Source organism: Hirundo rustica, chromosome 22 (genome assembly GCF_015227805.2).
Source record: "Hirundo rustica isolate bHirRus1 chromosome 22, bHirRus1.pri.v3, whole genome shotgun sequence".
Lineage (NCBI taxonomy): Eukaryota > Metazoa > Chordata > Aves > Passeriformes > Hirundinidae > Hirundo > Hirundo rustica.
In genome coordinates, this window is record NC_053471.1 from 5,555,948 (window position 1) to 5,578,207 (window position 22,260).

Below are 22,260 nucleotides of genomic sequence, written 5' to 3' on the forward strand. Positions count from 1 at the left end.
GGCCGTGCCCAGAGTTAGCTGAGGGTTCTGGGATCTCACAGCCTCAGTTTCAGGCACAGCACAGATGACTCAAAGGACATCTGTAGGCTTGGGGAAGAGAACTCAGAGCACTGAGCCAACGTGTCATTGTGAGATGAAAAATAATTTCAACAACGCATCCTGGAAAATGGTCCCATCAGTTCCCCGAGGCTGCCTCTAATGAATTCTAATTAGGAGCTGTCACTTCTTGTTAAGGGAAGACAGGAATGCTCCAGCTCTCCCAACCCTTAACCTCAGACACAGCGAGATGAGATCTGTCCCCAGGAACGGTTAAATTTGGGGGCATGTTTGCTCCTGGAGCAAATTAATTGGGAATTTCTGTGTGGGGAAGGGCAGGCAGCTCCAGGAGTGCTGGTTTCTCTCATGCTCTAAATCCATCCCCATCGAGGTGCCTGCTTGAGAACACTTTCAAACATTTGTGCCCCTCATTTCTCATCCTCTGGACCCCTCCCACATTTGTGCACTGGGTGGGTTTCCCCAGAAGGCAGATCCAAACCCCATAAAGCCGTCAGGGTGAGTGTCCAGTGTGAAAAGGCTGTGGATGTTGCCTGTTTATCTGTAGGTGTATAATTTAAAACCTTAAACCCTCCAGCCTCCTCTCTGCCTCCTCCCAGCACATTCCTTCCATCCATCTTTTTCAGCCTCTTGGTTTCTTGACAGCATTTACATAACCTGGCTGAAAACACTCCCACGGCCCATTAAATGCCTGCTCTGGAATCCAAAGCTCTGATTAAAAAGGCTGGAGCTTTCCAGCACTCCTTGCACAGATGGTTAATACTCACAGTTTGTTCTGCAGGGGAGAAAGTGGCGTTTTCTTTACAAGTGCATGCACCCCGAGCTTTCCCATGGGAACTGCTTGCTTTGTTCAGATTATTATTTCAAAGCTGCCATCAGACGTGATCACCCACTGGATTGGAGGGAGCAAAAGGAGATGATCAGATAATCCCTGAGGCACAGAGCATTTTGAGTTGGGTTTGAAGGGAGCTGTCACCCCATGGTCAATTTGTTTAGCTCGGGGGTCTCTCCTCCTCTGTCTCTTCCTAAAAATACTCGTGCAGACCTTTGGAGGTGTGGGGTGCTGTGGGAATTTGCACGAGGAAGAATGCTCTGAATCACATAAATATTGGCAAAGCACAGGCATGAAGCGAAGCCTTTGGTGCAGAAATATGGAGTGAAATCCAAACCTGAGTTTATTGCAGGAGTCAAGTTATTTATTACAGAAGTAAAGTGCCTGCTCACACAAATCCTGTCAATCAAATCTGTCTCAGATAAACATTCCCAAATCCAGATTTTAACCTTTTCCAGACTCCTCTCTGTCAAAAAACTCGGAAAACTCCCAGCGTTTCTCAGGCAGGAATCAGCACATGAGGAAGTAATTAATGAGTGCAGGAGGGGAAAAAAAATAAATTAAAAAAAAAAAAAAATAGAAGAATGTGCTGAATAGAGGCAAAATTGAGACCGAAACCCCTCATCCCACAGGCTGCCTGCTCAGTCCTCAGGATGCAGACAGAAGACATTCCAGCTCCTGACAAACAGCCTGAAGAGCTGCTGGAGCATTCAGCAACCCCCAGGGCTGGGCATTTGTGTAAAGACACGGTTGCACAGTAAATCTGACTGGCACAGGGGAGCGTCCTGAAGTGAGTATCTGGGAATCAGGAACGAGGTCATCCCCGGTCCTACACACACAGAATCCATGGCAGACAAATGCTGCCGTGAAACATCCCATCAGCGCTCCTCCAGTTTTCAGAAAGAGCTGCAATAATCAGTGAATTCATTAAGGAAAGCCTATAAAGTTTAGTGGAAGCTGGACCCAGAGCCAGGAGCGTCAGCCAAATCACCCCATTTCCAGCAGCCTGAGTCTCACCCAAGGTCTGGCAGAACAAATCCACTTAAAATGCCTGGAGGGGGAGGAAAAAAATCCTCCCATAAAAACGTTGCTTTGGATAAATCATAACCTCACAGGAACGCCGTGCCTCAGTTTCCCCGACGACAAATGAGGGTGCCAGCAGCGCCTCTCAACTAATTCCCAGCAGTGCTGTAGGTTTGATTAACATTTATGAAACCAGCACGCACGATCCTTGGAGGGGAGCTGCTGCCCGAGAACTGTTGTGATTGTTGCTTATTCCCGAGGTGCCTGAAAGAGGGAGCCTGGCAGAATTCCAGAAGGAATATCCTTGAGAGCTCAGGTAAAAGATGAGCCAAATTAGGATTCATTACAAACCTGGGGGGGTCTTAGAGCTGAGTTCAGAACTGAGCTTCGTCTGTCCCATGAGGGACAAAATCATGGAATTTTGGGTTGGAAGGGACCTTTGAGGGGTAAAATCAAGGAATTTTGTGTTGGAAGGGACCTTTGAGGCACAGATCATGGAATTTTGGGTTGGAAGGGACCTTTGAGGCACAGATCATGGAATTTTGGGTTGGAAGGGACCTTTGAGGCACAGATCATGGAATTTTGGGTTGGAAGGGACCTTTAAAGATGCATCACACACCCGGATAAAACCAGCTGGGCTCTGCCAGAAGAGCCCACGTGGAGGGCATGTCCAGAACACCTCAGAATCCCTGGAAGTGTCCAAGGCCGGGATGGACAGGGCTTGGAGCAACCTGGGACAGTGGAAGGTGTCCCTGCCCATGGCAGGATGAGCTTTAAGATCCCTTCCAACGCAAACCATTCGCAAAAAGCCAAACTCCCGGCTTTCTCCTCCTGCCTCTTATCAGCTCCCATTTCCCCCGAGGAGAAACCACAGCTTTTAGCAGGTTTTAAAGATGCTCTCCCGGTTAATCCACGCCCGTGTCCCTCATCCACCTCCCGTCAGCTGCCGGCAGCTCGTTCGGAGCAGGGAACCACCCGGACGAGCGTGTCCAGCTCCGGGGTCTCTCCTCCGCTGCCTCTTCCTAAAAATACCCGCACGGACCTCCAGGGATGCGGGTTTGGGAATGCGCCGGGTCCCGGAGGGAGGCGGGCGGGGTCCGGGCGCCCCGGGGGCGGGGGGCTTGGCTGCAGGGCTCGGGGCTCTGCCGTGTCCCCGCTTGTCCCCGGTCCCCCCCGTCCCCTCTGTCCCCGCAGCCCCTCCCGCCGCCGAGGGCGGACTCTGGGCCGCCGCAGCCCGGATGCCGCCGCGTTCCTGGCCGATCTCCCGGCCCCGCTGCCGCCGCTTCCTCCGGGAGCTGCCGGGGAGGGGGCCCGAGGGCTTCTCCTCCTCTCGCCGGGTTATTTTTTCCGGTGCTCGCTCCAGCGGGGGAGGTGGGAAGAGCCAAAAGGCGGCGGTACCCCCCTTGCCGCCCCCCTCCTCCTCTCCGCCGCAGCACATGGGAAGCCAAAGTTTTCCTCCTCCTCGTCCTGCCGCTCCCGCTCGGTGCCCTCCGCCGCCCGCCCTCGCCCCGCAGCCCCCCGGGCCGGCCGAGGATGCGGCGGCTCCGCTGGGACACCCATGTCCCGCTGGAATAGAGGCCGGCAGGAGCCTCTCCAGGGCCGGCAGGCAGCGAGGGCCAGCCCGCATCTCCCGCAGGGATCCTCCGCTCCGCGCTGGGAAGGAGCCGTCGGCACACGAGCATCGGATGCTTTAGCGGCGCCGCACGGCCGCGCTCCGGCCGGGCCATGGGCACCGGGATGTGCTCCAGGAGGCAGAAGGGGCTGGTGCAGAGCGTTTTCTGCCTGCTCACCGCCGCCTGCCTGGCCTCGGGGGTGCTGCTCTACAGCCACCTGCAGCGCAAGGTGAGCGCCGCCGAAGGGCTGGCGCAGAAATACAAACAGCAGCAGGAAGCGCTCTCAGCCCAGCTGCAAGGTGAGTGTGTGACCGCGCCGTGTGTGAGTGGGTGCGAGTGTGTGTGCACACGCTGCCCCAAGTTCTCTCCCTCCCTGACACAAGCGCGGTGCCCCGGGGGCGTTCAGCTCTTGGCTTTGGGATGCTGCTCCCGTTTCCTTTCCCCCTCCTCGGCTGGATGTCAGGAATCAGAGCAGCCCCGAGGCGGAATTCGCTGCTCGCGGCAAGAAAGGGGGATCGCAGCGTGTCGGATCGGCGAGCTCAGCTGCGTCACGTCTGCTCCGTTTCTTCTCGTTTTGGCCGCAAATCCAAAGCCCTGTCAGGCTAAATGCAAAGCGCAGGGGCGGCTCGGGCAGGCTCTGGGATGCGGCTCCGCTCCCTGTGCCCCGTGTGGAAGTGAGCAGGGAGGGACGGCATCTTCCTCTAAAGTTTCTTGTGGCAGCAGGCTGCTGCCCACTGCCTTGGCGAGGCGATCAACCCACCTCGTCCTCCAGAGCTCGATCCGGGATTTAAAAAAAAAAAAAAAAGTCGTGCCAGCATTTTGGGGCTGATGGATGCTGCAGATTTTTAGCTCCCTAAAAAGAGAGGAGGAGGAGGAGGAAGAGGAGGAATTGGCTTTTCTGATCCCTCTGACCAGCACTCGGCTCCTCGGGCAAGAGCTGCCGGAGACCGGAAGGCAAACACAGCGTGTGAATTCCTCCTCCCCCTCTCTCCCCTCGTTCGTCCTTACATAAATGCCTCGCTGTGGGAAAATGGGATTTTAGCCCACGGACGCGCGGTTACTCCACCGCTGAACTCTCATCTCCTTTGTCCAGCCGATCCTTCCAGCCTTGCCGTGTGCCAGGGCGACGTTCCCGGCTGTCACAGGGTTTGGAGCGTCCGGAGGGATTTGCTGAGCTCCCCGTGGAGAGCTTTGGTGGGAATTCCCTCGGGGTAATGCTGGAGGACGGGGCTGCCTCGGGAGTGGCCACAGAATGGATCGATGTGGCCAAAAATTGTTCTGCACGAGGTCAAGGAATCCTTTAACCCCTTTTTTCCCTCCCCCTAAAAAGTCAGTTTAGATTTATACGGAAGTCCTTCCCCAGCTAAAATCAAATATAAGGTGTCTTGTCAAGACCTTTGTGGACGCATCCAGGGATATTCTTCCTCCAGCCTGGATTGCTGGGGCATTCTGCAGATCTGTGACTCAACATTTACATCTTTTGGGGTCAAATCTCTTCTCCCGGTGGTTCAGTGGTGGGAGTGGAGCGTCCCCGCAGGGCTGCTGCTGCCCAGGGCCGTGTGTTGTGTTTGCAGGGATTGTGGGAGGGGTGTGAGCGTTCCTCTCCGGGAAACAAACCCCAGGCAGCCTCGGGAATGGATCTGGTGTGTGTTCAGGTTCAGTGCTGTTATCTCACGGCTTGGTTCCATTTTTCCTCCCTCCATGAGGCAATTAAACTCCTCCAGCTCCGTCCCAGCCACGATTCCCACCCGCCTCCCGAGTCTGGGACGCTCAGAGATCAGCAGGGCAGAAGTTACCCCACATTCCTTCCTGGTGTGTCTGGAGCATCTCTTGTTGCTTCTCCAGAGCTGACAGTGGCAGCCTCAGGGAGCCCCAGTCTTGGGAACAACAGGCCAACAACTCAGCCAGGCTCATGTGGTTTTTTCCCACCCAAATATGTGTGAATGGCAGAGCTGCAGCCTGCTGCTGGGATTCCTCACCCCCTGTCAGTCCTCCCGTTCCCAAATACAGTTGTTGCCATGGCTACCCTTTTTTTATTTGGAGAAGACACTCGCTTGTCCCACATTTTGAACAAAGGCAAAGCTTCTTTTTGGGTCTGGCTGCCGGGAGAAGCCTGGCCCGGGGCAGAGGGGAGCGGTGGGAGCCTGGCAGTGCAGCCGTGCCTGGCACATCTGCCCGTGGCTCTGCTGCTGTGGCTGCTCCCTGCAGCGCTCTGGGGACAAACCTGGGGCTCTGGGCTCTGGCCCTGCACTTGTTGCCTGACTTTAATTCCCGTGTCCTCTCCTGCACCTGGCCCTGCCTTTTCAGCAGGGCTTTCATTGTTTCAGCAGCTCCTTTGGCAGCAGGTGACGGCGCCTCGGAGCTGAGCCCTGGCTGGATTCCAGCTGGATTTGCACACCCACCACCCTCCATTCTCTCCTGTAAAAGCAAATTGTTCGAGACTTCCTGGCTGCCCGAGCTGTGCGATGCCAGCTCGGCCAGATGAGTTGTTGCTGTGTCTCACCACAAAGACGAGTAAGGAATCGTCGAATTTGGGGTTGTCCTGAGCTGGAAGGGACCCGCTGGGATCATCAGAGTCCAGCTCCTGGCCCTGAACACCCCCAGGAGCTGAGACACTGCTGTGTGCAGCGCTGAAGCGAAACCCATTTGCTCTTCCTTTCTGTAGGAAAGGCAGGAGAGACGAAAACTTTCTTTTCTAGCCGCTGGAGGTTGCTTCAGTTCACGTGACTCACAAAAACAGGGTTGGGGAGAGCCAGATTTCGTGCTGTGAAATTCTGAATGAACGGCCTGTGATCCGGAGCTGTCCCTGCAGCCTCCCCTGCTCCTCGCTAGGATCTGTGGCTGTGGGTGTTAACGCAGCCCATCCTGGTGGGAAGCTCCCATCACATCAAAGCCCTGCCCTCAGGAGCTCTGCTTGATCGGACTGCAGCCGAGTCAGATGTGAAGAGGCAGAAAGTGAGTGCCCAGGGCTCCCAGATCCCCTGGGGAGTGGCTGATGTTCCCAGGCTGACAAATCCCTTGGACAAGGCTCTCTAGCGTGGAGTGAAGAAGCACCCAGGGCCCTTTGTGAGCTGGGGAAGCCCTCGGGGTGACATCGGAGCAGCCTGCTGGGAAAAGCGTTCCTAAAAATAAAGCTGTCACCCAGGAGACGCTTGGACAGCTGCAGAGACGGGTTTGCTGCTCAGCAGGGGGAAGGAAGCATCCTTCCAGGCTGGAACCACTGCTGGAAGGGTTCGGAACAACGTGGGTCAGAGGAAGGTCTGAGTGGAGCGGCCCAGTGCAGGGGAAACATCTTCATCCCTGGGGTGTCTGTGTGTTGGTGAAGATGAGGAGGGAGCCAGCCTGCCTCACCTCTGGCACTGCCCCGAGGGAGGCCAGGAGGGGCAGAGGAATTTGCTGCTCCTGCTCCACAAATCCACCTGGAGTCGAGCAGGGCTCACCTGGGGCCGGATTTCCACAGAGAATGGATTAACACTGGTTTCATGCACTCGGTTTTCCTGGAGACCGGGAGTCATGGCACGAGTGGCTCCCAGAGTCTTGGCTGCACAGGGATTTTGGCTCTGGGAGGTTTCTTTCCTCACCTCTCCCTCCGGGTGCTGCCCGGTGCCATCCCAGCCCCCCAAGGGCAGGAGGAGCCTGTTGGAGCTGAGCGTGGGGCACTCACACACCAGGGTGGGCTCTCACCACCCCTCAGGAGGCTTCTGTGGCACCTGCATTTGTCATGTGGCTGCTCAGCCCTCTCCGCTCTCAGATTTGTGTGCAATGAGCTGCTTGGTTCCGTTTTGCTCAGTGGCTGGGTGGTGGAAGGAGAAAAAAATCTCTCTCCTGCACTGAGGGCCAGTCAGTGTCCGGGTGGTGGAAGGAGAAGAAAACCTCTCCTGCCCTGAGGGCCAGTCAGTGTCCGGGTGGTGGAAGGAGAAGAAAATCTCTCCTGCATGGTGCTGATGCCTTTCCAGCTCTGGCTGCTGGAGCCTGGCGGGCTCTTGGCCCACAAAACCTCGATTTAGCCACTGACCACTAAAGCAGCTCCTGGGCATCACAGCTTGGGCTCCGAAGCAAAGCCTGAGTGCAAATATTCCCAATTTGTGGGTGAGACTGGTGTGTTTTGTCAGGAACACCCACGGGCTGCAGCCCAGATGCCCCCTCCCTGCTCCAGGCAGGAGAATAAACATCTGGGAAAAGCTGGGTGCGGATAAACGGAGGTTTGTGTCAAGCTGTGCCTCGCTCTGCTCCCGCAGTGGTGTACGAGCACCGGTCCCGGCTGGAGCGATCCCTGCAGAAGGAGAGAGGGGAGCACAAGAAGACGAAGGAAGGTGAGTCCCAGGGAAAGCCCCAGCTGCCCCCAGAGCCTCTCCTGCCTCAGCGTGGCTGTCCCTGGGTGGAATTTGGGAACATCCCGACATCAACTGCGGTTTTTTTGCTTGTGGAGCAGGAGATCACCAATGCACTTGCCAGTGGAGTGGGAAAGGAGGGGCGTTTTTTGGGAATGGAAATGGAAAATGCTCCCACCTTCCCGAGGGCATGGCACGGTCTCCCCGCAGCATCTGCATGCCAGCTTCTTGACGTGCAGCCTTTTGCTCAGCAAGGGGCTCAGCTCCTTCTTCCCTCCCCTCCCAAATCCAAACCAGATCCTGGTGAAATTCCAGCTCATTAAACTGCCTCCTTCTCTCCCGCTTCTAGATTTTTTAGTGTACAAGTTAGAAGCTCAGGAAGCTCTCAACAAGGAGAAGGTAGGTGTGGTTTTGTCCCAGGGTCTCTCTGCAACAATGGGAAATATTTAATTTTTTTTTTTTCCTGGTGCCACCGGGGCCGTGAGGCCACGGGAGAGCAGGGAAGGCTCTGTGTGTTCCTGGAGCAGGCGGAACCTTGGCTGATTCCTCTGCCCAAGGGCTGTGCCAGGATTTGCTCCTTCTCAGGGAAAGGGCGGGAGCTCTTCTGCCCAGGGGAGGATTCCCAGCTCCTGGCGTGGCAGGGGAAGGGTGAATTCCGTGTGAATTAACTCTGTGTGAATTCCACGTGAATTCTGTGTGAATTCCACGTGAATTCTGTGTGAGTTTCCTGTGAATTCCATGTGAATTCCCTGTGAATTCTATTTGAATTCTGTGTGAATTCTGTGTGAATTCCCTGTGAATTCTATTTGAATTCTGTGTGAATTCTGTGTGAATTCCACATGAATTCCATATGAATTCCACATGAATTCTGTGTGAATTCCATATGAATTCTGTGTGAATTCCCTGTGAATTCCCTGTGAATTCTGTGTGAATTCCATATGAATTCTGTGTGAATTCCGTGTGGATTCTGTGTGAATTCCATATGAATTCCATATGAATTCCGTGTGAATTCCACGTGAATTCCCAGTGAATTCCGTGGGACAGAAGAGTCCCAATGCAAGGCTCCCCACGGGGAGGAGAGGCCGTGGTGGTGGCGGGCAGAGCGCATCCGCTCTTTTCCGTCTCCAGGGATTGGCAGATGATTTTCACCAGCCTCTGGACTCCCCAGCTGGCGGGGAAAAGGAGTTTTCAGTGAGGCTGGGAAGAAATGCATCCCTGGGCTACAGACTGTCACATTCACTCCAGTTACCAGCCTTCATTCCTGTCCCACGGCGTCTGTGCACGAGATGCTGGGGAAGGGGAATCGCTCCCGGGCGAATCTCAGCTGTGACAGAGAAATATCTGATTTATCGCCACTGCAGCTCCCCTGCGGTTCGGGCTCCTCTGCTGGGGATATTGCAGGATTTGTGGGGTGTTTATCCTGTGGGATTGGGGTTGTGGTGGCAGTCCCTGCTCCCTTTGCACCCAAACCCAGAGCCTGGCAGGAGTTCTGTGGATCTGCCCGTGCTGGCACCGTCCCCTCTCGGTGCCAGCGCTGCCCTGGGGACAGCAGAGCCCTTGGGCACAGGGCGTGGGGGTGGCACCAGTGGCACCTTGGGGACACCGAGGAGGGAGGGGACCCCTGGCGAGGCCTGGCCCGGATAAAGGGCTAAAAACTGGGGAGAACCACTTGAAATGTGCACGAAGCACAAATCACAAGTAAATAAATAAATAAATAAATAATCTATAAACCATAAAAATATGGTTTCTGTAAATATACAAATCTATAAATAAAAATATACACATACATATATTTCTATATAAATATGTATATAAACATAAATATATGCACACACATAACACATATCCACATATATACATATATACGTATATACATATACACATATATACATATATAAAGATAATAATTTTTAATTTATCTTTTATTTATCTATTTATCTATTTATTTATAATTTATAAGAAGCAAGACATTGTTTCTGCGCATGATCTACAGTGAATTCGATTAGTTTATCATTTATAGACATAAATATATATATATCATTTATTTATCATTGCTAATCAGAAGAATAAAGTAATAGATAAAATATTTTAATATTTTTACTTAGAATAAATACAATCAACATGTTTTATATAAAAATATAATATAAAATATTTCTATACATTTATATATTATTGTTTATTCCATTTTATATTAATATATTATTTTAATATAATTATATAATAAATATACTCAATATATTATTTTATATAACATACATAAAATAGATAAAATTCATTTCTTTATAATAACTATTTATTGATAACATATACATATCATTTATTTCTTATAAATAAATAAATGCAATTAATAAGATGCTTGGGAAAAGCTCTTTGAAAAAGTTCGTTCCCTGCCTTGCACGTTGGGCTGCTCCCCGTCCCTCCCTGTGGCTGGGAATTTGGGCAGGGGTTTTGATTGTTTTCTCTCCCTCCCTGGGATTTTCCCCGATGTTTATGACACTCTTGGATCTTTTATTTTTCCCTCCCCAGCAAGACTCCATGAACAGATACGGAGCGCTCAGTTCCCAGCACAAGATCCTGAAGGTAACGGAGGTTTGGCTTTTAAGGGATGGAGAAAGCCAGGGCTCCTGCAGCAGGGGAGGAGATCCAGGCTGAGATCTGTGCTGAGATCCAGGCTGAGATCTGTGCTGAGATCTGTGCTGAGATCTGTGCTGAGATCTGTGCTGAGATCCAGGCTGAGATCCAGGCTGAGATCTGTGCTGAGATCCAGGCTGAGATCTGTGCTGAGATCCAGGCTGAGATCCAGGCTGAGATCCAGGCTGAGATCTGTGCTGAGATCTGTGCTGAGATCTGTGCTGAGATCCAGGCTGAGATCTGTGCTGAGATCCAGGCTGAGATCCAGGCTGAGATCTGTGCTGAGATCCAGGCTGAGATCTGTGCTGAGATCCAGGCTGAGATCCAGGCTGAGATCTGTGCTGAGATCCAGGCTGAGATCCAGGCTGAGATCCAGGCTGAGATCTGTGCTGAGATCCAGGCTGAGATCCAGGCTGAGATCTGTGCTGAGATCTGTGCTGAGATCTGTGCTGAGATCCAGGCTGAGATCTGTGCTGAGATCTGTGCTGAGATCTGTGCTGAGATCCAGGCTGAGATCTGTGCTGAGATCCAGGCTGAGATCCAGGCTGAGATCTGTGCTGAGATCCAGGCTGAGATCTGTGCTGAGATCCAGGCTGAGATCCAGGCTGAGATCTGTGCTGAGATCCAGGCTGAGATCCAGGCTGAGATCTGTGCTGAGATCCAGGCTGAGATCTGTGCTGAGATCCAGGCTGAGATCCAGGCTGAGATCTGTGCTGAGATCTGTGCTGAGATCCAGGCTGAGATCTGTGCTGAGATCCAGGCTGAGATCCAGGCTGAGATCTGTGCTGAGATCTGTGCTGAGATCCAGGCTGAGATCTGTGCTGAGATCCGTGCTGAGATCCAGGCTGAGATCCAGGCTGAGATCTGTGCTGATCCGTGCTGCTCCATGCTGAGATCCATGCCAATCCATGCCAATCCGTGCCAATCCATGCCAATCCGTGCCAATCCGTGCCAATCCATGCCAATCCGTGCCAATCCGTGCCAATCCGTGCCAATCCATGCCAATCCATGCCAATCCGTGCCAATCCGTGCCGCTCCGTGCCGCTCCGTGCTCCTCCCTGGCTGCCCAGGACCAGGGCAGTTCCCAGTTTGTTTTCTGTCAGGTCTCACCTCTCACCCACCCCTCGTTTCAGTCGCAGCCTTTGTGCGTTTTTACCATGCGGGCTTTGGCCGCTCTTTCTGCCTCTCTCGGTGTGAAAATGGATTTATTCATTGGAGCTCGCCTTCTGGGCTCCTACAAAATATTCCAGCCCGTGGAAGAGGCTCAGTGCAGGGCAGCTTATAGCATTTTATAGAGTTTTATAGAATTTTATACCATTTTATCATATTTTATACCATTTTATACCATTTTATAGCCTATCACCTGCCCTGCCTGAAGCATATCTTGCCGTTCCATTTTGCTTTTGCTGGAGCAGTGCAGCTGGGGGCTGCTGGGCTGGGTTGGGCTTTTAAAAACCGTTTTTAGTCTAAACCTCGGGAGTAAAATGCTAATTTAACTGTGGGATGGAGCAAGAGGGCCGGGCTCCAGCAGCCCTTAGCACGGCTGGGCTGGATTTCCTGAGCTGAGCTGCACCTCCAGCTGCCCGGCTCTTGGATTCCAGCCTGGGGAAAAGGGAAATACACTTCTGCCTCTTGGGCATTCTCCAGCACCGTGGGTTCTGGGAACGCTCTGCAGCAGCAGCATTCCTCCTCATAGCAACTGCAGGCTGAGCAGAAAGCTCGGCTTTGCTTCTCTCGAGGGGACACTCTGAGATTTTTCTTTTTTTTTCCCTCCTTTTCTCTTGCTTCCTTTTATTGGAGGGGTGGGAAAAAAACAAAACAAAACAAAACAAAACAAAAAAAACCCCACCCACAACCATCTATTTTTTTTTTTTTAACCACATTTACGGCTGCTGAAGGACAAAACCAACCCTTGGGACTGTGGGAGATTTCAAACCTCTCCCAGCCTGAAAAAGCAGTTTTTAGCCCGTTATGAGGCTGTGGGTAACACTTCTGTCACTGGAGACCAGGCAGAAATGTTTCCCAGGAGGAGGATTGCTGCCGGGATTGTCATCACCAGGGCCATGGGACGTGCCAGGCTGAACAGGAGCAGCTGAGCCGGAGGTCCCAAATGTCACCAAAGGGCTCCGTGGAGCCACAGCAGCACGTCTGGCTTGGGGGTCACCCTGCTCTGTGCTCCCCCCTCGGTGGCCGGCTCACACCTGGGGCTGGCCCAGCCCTGCGAGGGGCCAGGGGCTTGACTTTACCCCAAGCCTGCAGCTGGAGTCGCTGCCTGCGTCCGGGCTCCTGCTGCGGCCAGGCTTCGTCTCACAAAGCCCTTTCCTGCTCCTGAGTGGAGATGAAGATGTTTGGCCGCCTGGCATTCCCTGCAGCAGGCCAAGGAATTCTGCCATGGGCTCCCTGAGCCTGCTGGAACATGAAAAATGGGATGTGGCCGTCCTCTGCTTGTGGAATAAACATGCAGGCTGTTGATTCCACAGCTCTGCTCTTCAGTCAGAATCAGCTGGGTCTGAGGTGCTGTTATTGCCCTCTTCACCTTCAGCTGATCATTCCTGCCTCGGGCAGAGGGGTCTGAAACACCTTGGGCACTCCCTGGTGTTGGAAGGAAGTGGGGTGGGAGAACTTGCTGCTCTGAGCGGAGGAACTCCTGATTTTTGGGAGATGAGCTGACTCGGGAGTGACATGATCCACAGACTGCAGCGTGAGGGACCCAGAAGTGCCAGGACACGGTGTCTCAGCCCCCAGCCCAGCCGCACCCAGCGTCATTTGGGCGACATCCACGTGCTGTGTCCCGCAGAGAAAAGCAGGGCTGGGAGGTGGAGGAGGGAATGTTCTCACCCAGATGGACGTGGGAGCTTCCTGGGCTCCTCAGGACAGCCTGGCCGTGGTGGAGCCGCCTGCCTCGGGAGCCTTCTGCTCGCAGATCCTTCAGCTCTCTCACTGATAATCCCCTGGGGGTTCTTGCAGACCTCCAGCTCCTCCAGCAGCATCGCTGGGGTCCTGCTGGAGTTTGCCCGCCCTGCTCCCAGCCAGGCTCAGGGGGCAGCTGGGAGTGGGGGTGCTCCCTGGGCTGGGTGGGCAGCACCTCTGGGTGCTCCGTGTGACCTTGGGCCGGGCACTTCTCTCCCTCCCCAGCTCCTGCTGCTGTCTGAGGATGAAAATTTCCTCCTTTCTTTGTGCCTGGGAGCGGTCTGGGGACACAAATCACTCACGTCACCTCGCAGGCAGAATGTGGCTGAGAAATGAATTGGCCCAAGCTGATGAGGGCTTAAAATTCCTTGGATTTCCCAAGAGTTTCTTGTTTAAATCAAACCCCGCCAGCTGATCTCGTGGTTTCTGAGGTGTTTGGTATCAAAGTGATTTTAGGGAAGTGGTTCCTCTGCAGCGCTTTCTGCCAGGGCTCTGATGAGAGCTCAGAGCCAGAGCAGGAATCTTCAGTTGTTTTTATTTTCCCTCCAGATGCTGTGACCTGCTCACCCTGACATCCTTGTCTCTCTTTGCTCTGTCTCTGGGACCTCTTCACCTTTTCCTCTGCATTGTGTTTTTGGAGCACAGCTAAAACTCTTTTAGTGGAGGATAATTGCTTCAAGGAGAATGCCTGGCCCACACTTTGTTTTCCTGGAGATAAATGCAAGCATCGATAGCATTTAGAGGTTTTTTTTAAAAAAAAATAAGAATTTTTTAAAATTTTATTGAATTTTAGCCCACCAGGCAGCCTGACTGAAATGGCTGCCTGGGTCCTGAGGAGGGATTGCGTGGCAGGGCCAGGGTTCACCTGAGAGCTGCTCAGTCTGCGTGCAGAATTGGTGCTGACAAACTGAATGTGGAAGGAATCTCTCCCTGGGTTACCATGGGAACAACAACAAAATAGAAAATAAAAGGAGGTGAATTCTGGTTCAGCGGGTCCGAGCAAAAGGATGTGGAGAGGAGAGGAGAGGAGAGGAGAGGAGAGGAGAGGAGAGGAGAGGAGAGGAGAGGAGAGGAGAGGAGAGGAGAGGAAAGGAAAGGAACTTTCCACTCCTATCTGGTGAATTCTTGGCCTGCTTGAAATATTCTGTGCTCTTGTGAGAGTCTCTTACCCTGGAATTTGATGCCTTTGAGCCCCGTGGTGCCCTGGGCTCTGTCAGGATCCCTGCACAAGCTCTCAGGCGTGGCTGGGAGAACTTCCAGGCTGTTGGGAAGCAAAACCAAGCAGAGGGAAAAGCCCTGGGTGTCCAGGTGTGTGTCCAACCCCTGAGGAAGGTCACGGGAATAATTCACCCTGTTCAGAGGTGATTATTGCCCCCCTGCAGTGTGCAGGGCTCCATGGAAAGGAGCAGGGAATGTCCTGGGAAGGCCTTTGGATTTGTGTTCCACGGGTGTTCGGTTTGACACCAGCAAATTTCGTGGCCTGCACTGCGATGGATTCCTGGTTCTGCCACAGAAAGGGACTTGGCACCAATTCTGCCTCCAGCTTAATGGCTCCCAAAGAAAATCCCCAAAACCTCCTCCCAAAGTGGAGTTTAATTGGCATTTCACACCTTCCCCTGCAGCACTGAGCACAGGGAATGTTTGATGGTAGCTGGGATGGTACCAGGTAAATCAGGTATAGCCCAGATTTCTGGGATTTCTGGCTGCAGGAGGAACTGGAGGAACTGGAGGAACAAACATTTCTCCTGCCCCCTCAAGCAGCTCGTTACACAGACTGTCCTGGTTTGGAAAGGCAGGAGTCTGCTAGGGAGGGCAGGAGCCTCCCTTGAAATGGCAAATGCAAACCCCCTCCCTCCAAATTATATTAATTGTGGAATTAAGGGGCTCTCGGGCAAAGATATGGGAATAGGAATAACAGTCCTTTACTAGGAAAATGAAAATAAAAATGCAGTAACACAAAATAAAACCGCTGCCAGGGTCAGAACACAGCCTGACGCGCTGTTGGTGTTGGTCAGGGTGCTGGGAGCAGCCCGATCCAGCCTCCTGCAGTGCCAGGTGTGGTCCTGGTGGAGCAGAGATGATCCTGTGGGAGGGTCCAGTGGCGCTGGGATGGGTCTGGTGTTCTCTGGCGATCCCGTGCACACAGCCCGTGCTGCTGCTCCCAGTGCCAGGTGTGATCCAGCCGGGAATGCCGGGCTCCTCCCCTGGGTGCAGCATCTCCCGATGGGCGATGGAATTGCCTCAGCCCTGCAGTGAGCCTGGATGGGCCAGGAACAGCAGAGATCCCTGCAGGGAGGAGGGGTCCTGGAAGGGATAAAGGACAGTGACACAGCTGGTGTGACAGGAGATAAACCCAGAGTTCTGAGGGATGGGTCCTGGAAGGGATAAAGAACAGTGGCACAGCTGGTGTGACAGGAGATATCCCCCTGGAATGATGAGGGATAGGTCCTGGAAGGGATAAAGAGCAGTGACCCAGCTGGTGTGACAGGAGATATTCCCAAAGTTATGAGGGATAGGTCCTGAAGGGATAAAGAACAGTGACACACCTAGATTAACAGGAGATATCCCCCTGGAATGATGAGGGATTGGTCCTGGAAGGGATAAAGAACAGTGGCACACCTGGATTAACAGGAGATATTCCCAGAGTTATGAGGGACAGGTCCTGGAAGGGATAAAGAAAACCCTTCCCCAACTGGTTTTAACAGCTGGCAATAGAATACAAACTTTTGGTTCCATCCTGCAACCCAAGACACGGGCGCACTTGGCAATGCTGAATTCCTCCTCTAGGACTGGCTCTGACCCTTCTTTTCTCCCCCAGAACCAGCACGACGATGTCAAGAAGCAGCTGCTGGACCTGCAGCTGCAGCACAACGGCCTCAAACTGGAGCACCGTAAGAGCCTGGAGACCCACAGCCAGAAACTGGCACAGCTGCAGCAGGAGAGGGACAGCGAGGTGTCCAACCTGCAGGGTGAGGCCGAGGAAAACTCAGCACCAGCCTGAGGGGTGACTGGGATCGAGAGAGGGCACAGCACCCAACCTCAGTGGCAAAACGTGTTGTCACAGGGCTGAATGTAAAGAAAAAACTCATTAATCAGAAATATCTGTAATTTTGAGCTCTGTGTGCCGTTCAGCCCATTGCAGAGACCATCCAGTCGTGGAAGAATTCCCATCCCAGCCCATATTGCAACTGTGTGTGCAGAGAAACCCCAGTGCCCCCTGTTCTGGGGATGTTCTGAGAGATCCAGGATCCAAAGTCGGGATGGGATTTTGGGACGCAGCTTTTCCTTTTCCCCTTTCCCCTTTCCCCTTTCCCCTTTCCCTTTTCCCTTTTCCCTTTTCCCATTTCCCTTGTCCCTTTTCCCTTTTCCCTTTTCCCTTTTCCCTTTTCCCTTTTCCCCTTTCCCTTTTCCCTTTCCTCTTTTTCAAGCTCCAGCCTGGAGGCTGCAGGGCACAGCTCTTCCCTAAGAGCTCAGGAATAAATGTGCCTGAGCACAGAGCTGTCCCACAATCGTTTTCTCTAAGTGGGTTGTGGGGGGTTTTTTGGGTTGTGGGGTTTTTTGGGGTTGTGCCATCAAGCAGCAGCTCCTCTGTGCAGGAGGAGGGAATCTGTGGGCTCAGGAGAGCGGGCAGAGCTCTCTTGGGGTTCTTCCTCAATCTTCCAGCTCTCCCAGGAAGGGGCAGCGACTCCCTGCTCCCCCTTCTCCTCAGCTGCAAGGGGGAAGGGAAATAAAAACGCAAATTGTCTGAGTCCTGTGGCAAACACAGGGAGAGCCTGAGCTGGGAGCAGGAGTTGGGAAAGAGTCTGGAGAGAAGGAATTCCTGGGAGTGCTGGGGGGAATGGTGAGCAGTTCCTGGGCTTGGGGAGATCTGTGAGGTCAGGAGGAATCAGTGATGAGAAAGGGAGACGCCACACTTGAAAATAAAAAAAAAAATTAAATTTCTCTTAAGCAAATTCCTTCTTCTCCTGCAGACACGGTGTTTAAACTCAGAGAAGAGAGCAAGCTGCTCAGGAAAGCCCACCAGGAGGTTCACTCCCAGCTCCTCAGTGCCCAGGTAACCACTGGGGTCTGCATCCAGGTATTCTCTGGATAATAAACCCCGTCACCAGCTGTGTTCCAGCGTGCCTAAAACAGTGCTGGGAGGCGTTGGGAGTGCAGATCCACTCTGTAAAATTCTCCAGCCTGGGATCTGTCAATGGAGATCTGCAGCACAAATCCCTGAATTCCCAACCCTGGAACGTCTCCCCACGCTCCAAACGCTTCCAGGCGATGCTGAGTTGATGGGTGAAAGTTTTGCATCCGTCTGGTTCGTCCTGACTGGAAGCTTCCTACAAACTCACATCCCAGGAACTCTTCTTGGCCGCCTTTTCCTCCTTCCTTTTACGTTTGCTTTGCTGAGGGGTTTTGTTGGTGTTTGTTTTGTTTTTAATGTCAATTTTAAGGTCGCATTTCAGGGGGGAAGAGCTGAAATCAACAGAGCCTGCTCAGGAATTAATTTCCTGCTAAACTTTGCTTGCTGCTTGGAAGCGTTCCCGCTCTGCCCAGTCCCTCATTTGGTCCTTTTCCAGGTCGCCTGGCAAGCACATGGAAAAGTCTCCCCTCTCAATTCCCTATAAATAACCAGGGTGGAAATCAGGAGCTTTTCCTGAGTGGCTTTTTCAAGCCCTACTTCACAGGGTTGGAGACGAAACAAAGAATCTGCCGGAGAGAGAGGAGACTCGCACTTGCTTACCCAGTGCAGGAGAATCGGTTTTTTCCTTTGTCTTGCCAAATAAATTGGATTGTCAGGTGGGATTATGCCAATTCCTGCCAGCCCTGCTGGGATGAGCAGGCCCAGGGGAAATGAGGTGACCTGGAGCTGGAGGAGGAGAGGGAGGCACCGCCAGGAGCAGGACCCGATCCCTGTGCCAAGGCAGGGGTTAATCCGTGACTCCTGCACTGAGCAGCACCAGGAAGAGAATCAGGGCAGAAATGCAGTAAAATAAGAGCCGGGCTAAGAGGGGGGCACAGAAATCCGGGGCTGCCATCGACGGTTGGGAATTTTCTCCGATTTCTCTGTATAAAACCCATCATTTCTGTAAAAGTGACCTCTGGCAAACGGAGCAGGGAGACGCCCGAGCCCCGTGTGAGGTCTCTGAGCGTCCTTGTGCTCCCCTCAGGCGCAGATGGAAGAGTTCAGGCAGCTCAAGGAGGCTCTGCAGAGGATGCCAGGCTTGAGAGGAGCAGCGGGAGCTGCCAGGGGGCCGCAGCCCCTGGTGCCAGCCAGCAGCCAGCTGCAGCCGGGGAGGCTGAAGGTGTGGTATTCCCAGGATAAAAAAAAATATAAACAGGGATAAGCGGTGTTACAGAGATGGTTACGATTTTTTGGGGTTTTTTTTTTTTAATGTGGAATAGTTGAATTTTTATTTATATAGCTTATATTTATAGGAATATTCGAGGGCACTGTGTTTTTATATATATATCTTATATTTATAGGAATATTCGAGGGCACCGTGGTTTTTATATATCTTATAGGAATATTTGAAGGCAGCGTGTTTTTTATATATATATATCTTATATTTATAGGAATATTCGAAGGCAGCGTGTTTTTTATATATCTTATAGGAATATTCGAGGGCACCGTGTTTTTTATATATCTTATAGGAATATTCGAGGGCACCGTGTTTTTTATATATCTTATAGGAATATTCGAGGGCACCGTGTTTTTTATATATCTTATAGGAATATTCGAAGGCAGAGTGTTTTTTATATATATATCTTATATTTATAGGAATATTTGAGGGCACCGTGTTTTTGTACATCTTATATTCATAGGAATATTCGAAGGCACCGTGTTTTTTATATATCTTATATTTATGGGAATATTCGAGGGCACCGTGTTTTTTATATATCTTATATTCATAGGAATATTTGAGGGCACCGTGTTTTTTATATATCTTATAGGAATATTCGAAGGCAGTGTGTTTTTTATATATATATCTTATATTTATAGGAATGTTCGAAGGCACCGTGTTTTTTATATATCTTATATTTATAGGAATATTCGAAGGCAGCGTGTTTTTTATATATCTTATAGGAATGTTCGAAGGCACAGTGTTTTTTATATATCTTATATTCATAGGAATGTTCGAAGGCAGCGTGTTTGGGTTGAATTGGTTAGCGGTTTATTGAGGCTTAGTTTGTTGGTTGGTAATGGTTGCTGTACATGTCTATCCAACCTTGGGTTTTTTAAGATAGTTTACATCTTTTGTTTCTTGGGAAGTGAGTGTTTCGCATGGGGAGAATTTTTTTTCTTCATAGGTCTGAGTGTTTTTTCTCCCAAGAGCAGATTTTGTAAACTGATTCTCATTTTTATAATTTTCTTTTAATTTTTTTTTTTTTTTAATGGGAACTTCTTAGGCTAGTTGTTAGCTTAGCTGAAGTAGTAAGGCTTGATGTTACAAGGCTTTATTTTCTAAGGTTTTACTTATATTATATTATATTATATTATATTATATTATATTATATTAGTAAAACCTTATAAAAGAAAAGCCTTTTAACATCTATTATATTATATATTAACAAATATTATAATATATTCTATATTATAGAATATATATTAGAGAATATATATTCTATCACTTATCTAATAGATATTAGCTATATCTAATATATATGATTATAATATATTTTATCTCTATTATATGTTATTATAGTCTATACATTTTATATAATATATATTTTATATAAAATGAATTATATAAAAACTATAAAATTACAAAACATTACATATAAAATATATTATTATATAAATGACATATAAAATTTAAAAATATCTAATTATATCTAATTATATATAAATGCTACTGAATTTTTAATATAATTATATAAATAACCTATATAACATAATATTACAATACTGCGACGTACGATGCAACATTACATTATATAATAAAGCAAAATACAATACAATAAAATACAACGCAACACAATAAAACAAAATAAAATGGTATAATATAAAATGAAGTGAAATAAAATAATAAATAAAATAAAATAAAATATAAAATAAGATAAGATAAAAGAAAAGAAAAGAAAAGAAAAGAAAATTAAGTAAAGTAAAATGAAATAAAATAAAATAAAATATAAAATAAAATAGAATAAAATAGAATAGAATAGAATAAAATAAAATAAAATAAAATAAAATAAAATAAAATAAAATAAAATAAAATAAAATAAAATAAAATAAAATAAAGTACCAAAGCTGAGACGTCGCCCTTGCCCTCCCTTGTCCCCCGCAGGTTTCCCGGACCAGCCCCGAGCACGGTCCCTCGGCCCCGCCGGGCTCTCCGCAGCTGCCCCCCCAGGGCCCCTCCATCCCGGCCGTGCCCAGGCCCCCGGTGCCCTCGGATCCCGGGTGGCTCCCGGAGGCTGTGCCAGCCTGGCCGGGGCACCCCGGGCACAGCGCCCGCCTCAGCCGCACCGTGCACGGCCTGCCCGGGCCCGTACGTTGTGCCCTGGCCTCGGGGCAGCCGGGAACCGCGGGGCTTGTGGGGTCTGTGGGGTCTGTGGGGGTTTGTGGGGGCTGTGGGGTCTGTGGGGGTTGTGGGGTCTGTGAGGGTTGTGGGGGTTGTGGGGTCTGTGGGGTCTGTGGGGGTTGTGGGAGCTGTGGGGTCTGTGGGGTCTGTGGGGTCTGTGGGGCTTGTGGGGGTCTGTGGGGCTTGTGGGGTCTGTGGGGGTTGTGGGGTCTGTGGGGTCTGTGGGGTCTGTGGGGGTCTGTGGGGTCTGTGGGGTCTGTGGGGTCTGTGGGGGTTGTGGGAGCTGTGGGGTCTGTGGGGTTTGTGGGGTCTGTGGGGTCTGTGGGGCTTGTGGGGTTTGTGGGGTCTGTGGGGTCTGTGGGGTCTGTGGGGTCTCTGGGGTCTCTGGGGTCTCTGGGGGTTGTGGGGTCTGTGGGGTTTGTGGGGCCCTGGGCAGCGCTGCCCTGGGGGCTGAGGGTCGTGGCCCGGCTCAGCGTTGTGCTGCCGGGTCTGCACAGAGGGGATGGACAGAGCAGCTCCCTCCAGCCTCCTGGGGGGTTGAGAGGCTGTTATGGGCAGCAAATCTCTAAAAAAACCCCAGTAATTAGAGTGTGGCTGGGCTTTAATTACAGTCACGTCGATACGGGGTTGGGGCTGTTTTTCCTCTTTTATTTTAGAGGTGGTTTTGTTGTTCCTCTTTTCTCGGAGCTTCACCTACCCCAGACAAACGTGGGTCACGTAGGATCTGAATTTGGCTGTGTTAAAGCAGGAGTCTTCTTCTGCAGGACCGTAGATTTCTTCTGGAGCACTTCAGGATGTTTGTTGGCTGACAGAGGATTTTCAGACCCATGAACCCGTGCAGGTTTGGGGACGTCTGATGTCCCAGGGGCCCACGTGTGTCTCCTCTGCAGGATGTGAAGATGGTGATGCGCATCCAGGTGCGGAGCCACGAGGAGAGCCAGGCTCCTGGGCTGTCCCTGCCTGACCCAGGACAACCTTCTCCAGCAGAAAAACCTCCCATGCCAGGCAGCCACCACTCAGCAGGGAACAGACAGGTGCAAGTGCAAAGGTTGGTGGCACAAAACTCTTCTGCTCTCAGCCCTTGGGGTGAAGATGCCCAGAAGGAGCATCCCAGGTCTCTCCTTATCTTTATTGTGGATTTACTTAAAAAATGGTTGGAGGAAAAGCCTTTTTTTGGGGTGTTGCTGGCATTGGTGGAATTCCTGGGAGCCTGGGCAGAGCCCAGGATCCAGTGGATGCCGAGCAGACGCTGGGGAAATCATTTATTGTCTGAGCAGCACTGCCAGGAGACTGCTCCGTTCTGCAAAAGGAAGAAAATGTCTCTCTGTGGCTGCAATTCATCAAAGCCTGGC

The 22,260-nt window shown here is 51.2% G+C and overlaps 1 protein-coding gene across 5 annotated transcripts in view; it reads left to right on the top strand.

The window, feature by feature from the left end:
• Window positions 1-3,171: 3,171 nt before the first annotated feature.
• LOC120762377 (Golgi integral membrane protein 4-like) overlaps window positions 3,172-22,260 on the top strand; it is a 28,433-nt gene continuing 9,344 nt past the window's right edge. For 2 of the 5 annotated variants that reach the window (XM_040084733.2, XM_040084734.2), the window contains exons 1-9: window positions 3,172-3,821; window positions 7,761-7,835; window positions 8,203-8,252; window positions 10,380-10,433; window positions 16,213-16,363; window positions 17,366-17,448; window positions 18,554-18,688; window positions 20,672-20,875; window positions 21,799-21,956. In XM_040084733.2, the coding sequence (XP_039940667.1) occupies window positions 3,635-3,821; window positions 7,761-7,835; window positions 8,203-8,252; window positions 10,380-10,433; window positions 16,213-16,363; window positions 17,366-17,448; window positions 18,554-18,688; window positions 20,672-20,875; window positions 21,799-21,956 (1,097 nt within the window). In that variant the 5' untranslated portion in view covers window positions 3,172-3,634. The remainder of the gene's footprint in view (window positions 3,822-7,760; window positions 7,836-8,202; window positions 8,253-10,379; window positions 10,434-16,212; window positions 16,364-17,365; window positions 17,449-18,553; window positions 18,689-20,671; window positions 20,876-21,798; window positions 21,957-22,260) is intronic. The other 3 variants (XM_040084732.2, XM_040084731.2, XM_040084729.2) reach the window with 2 other exon arrangements.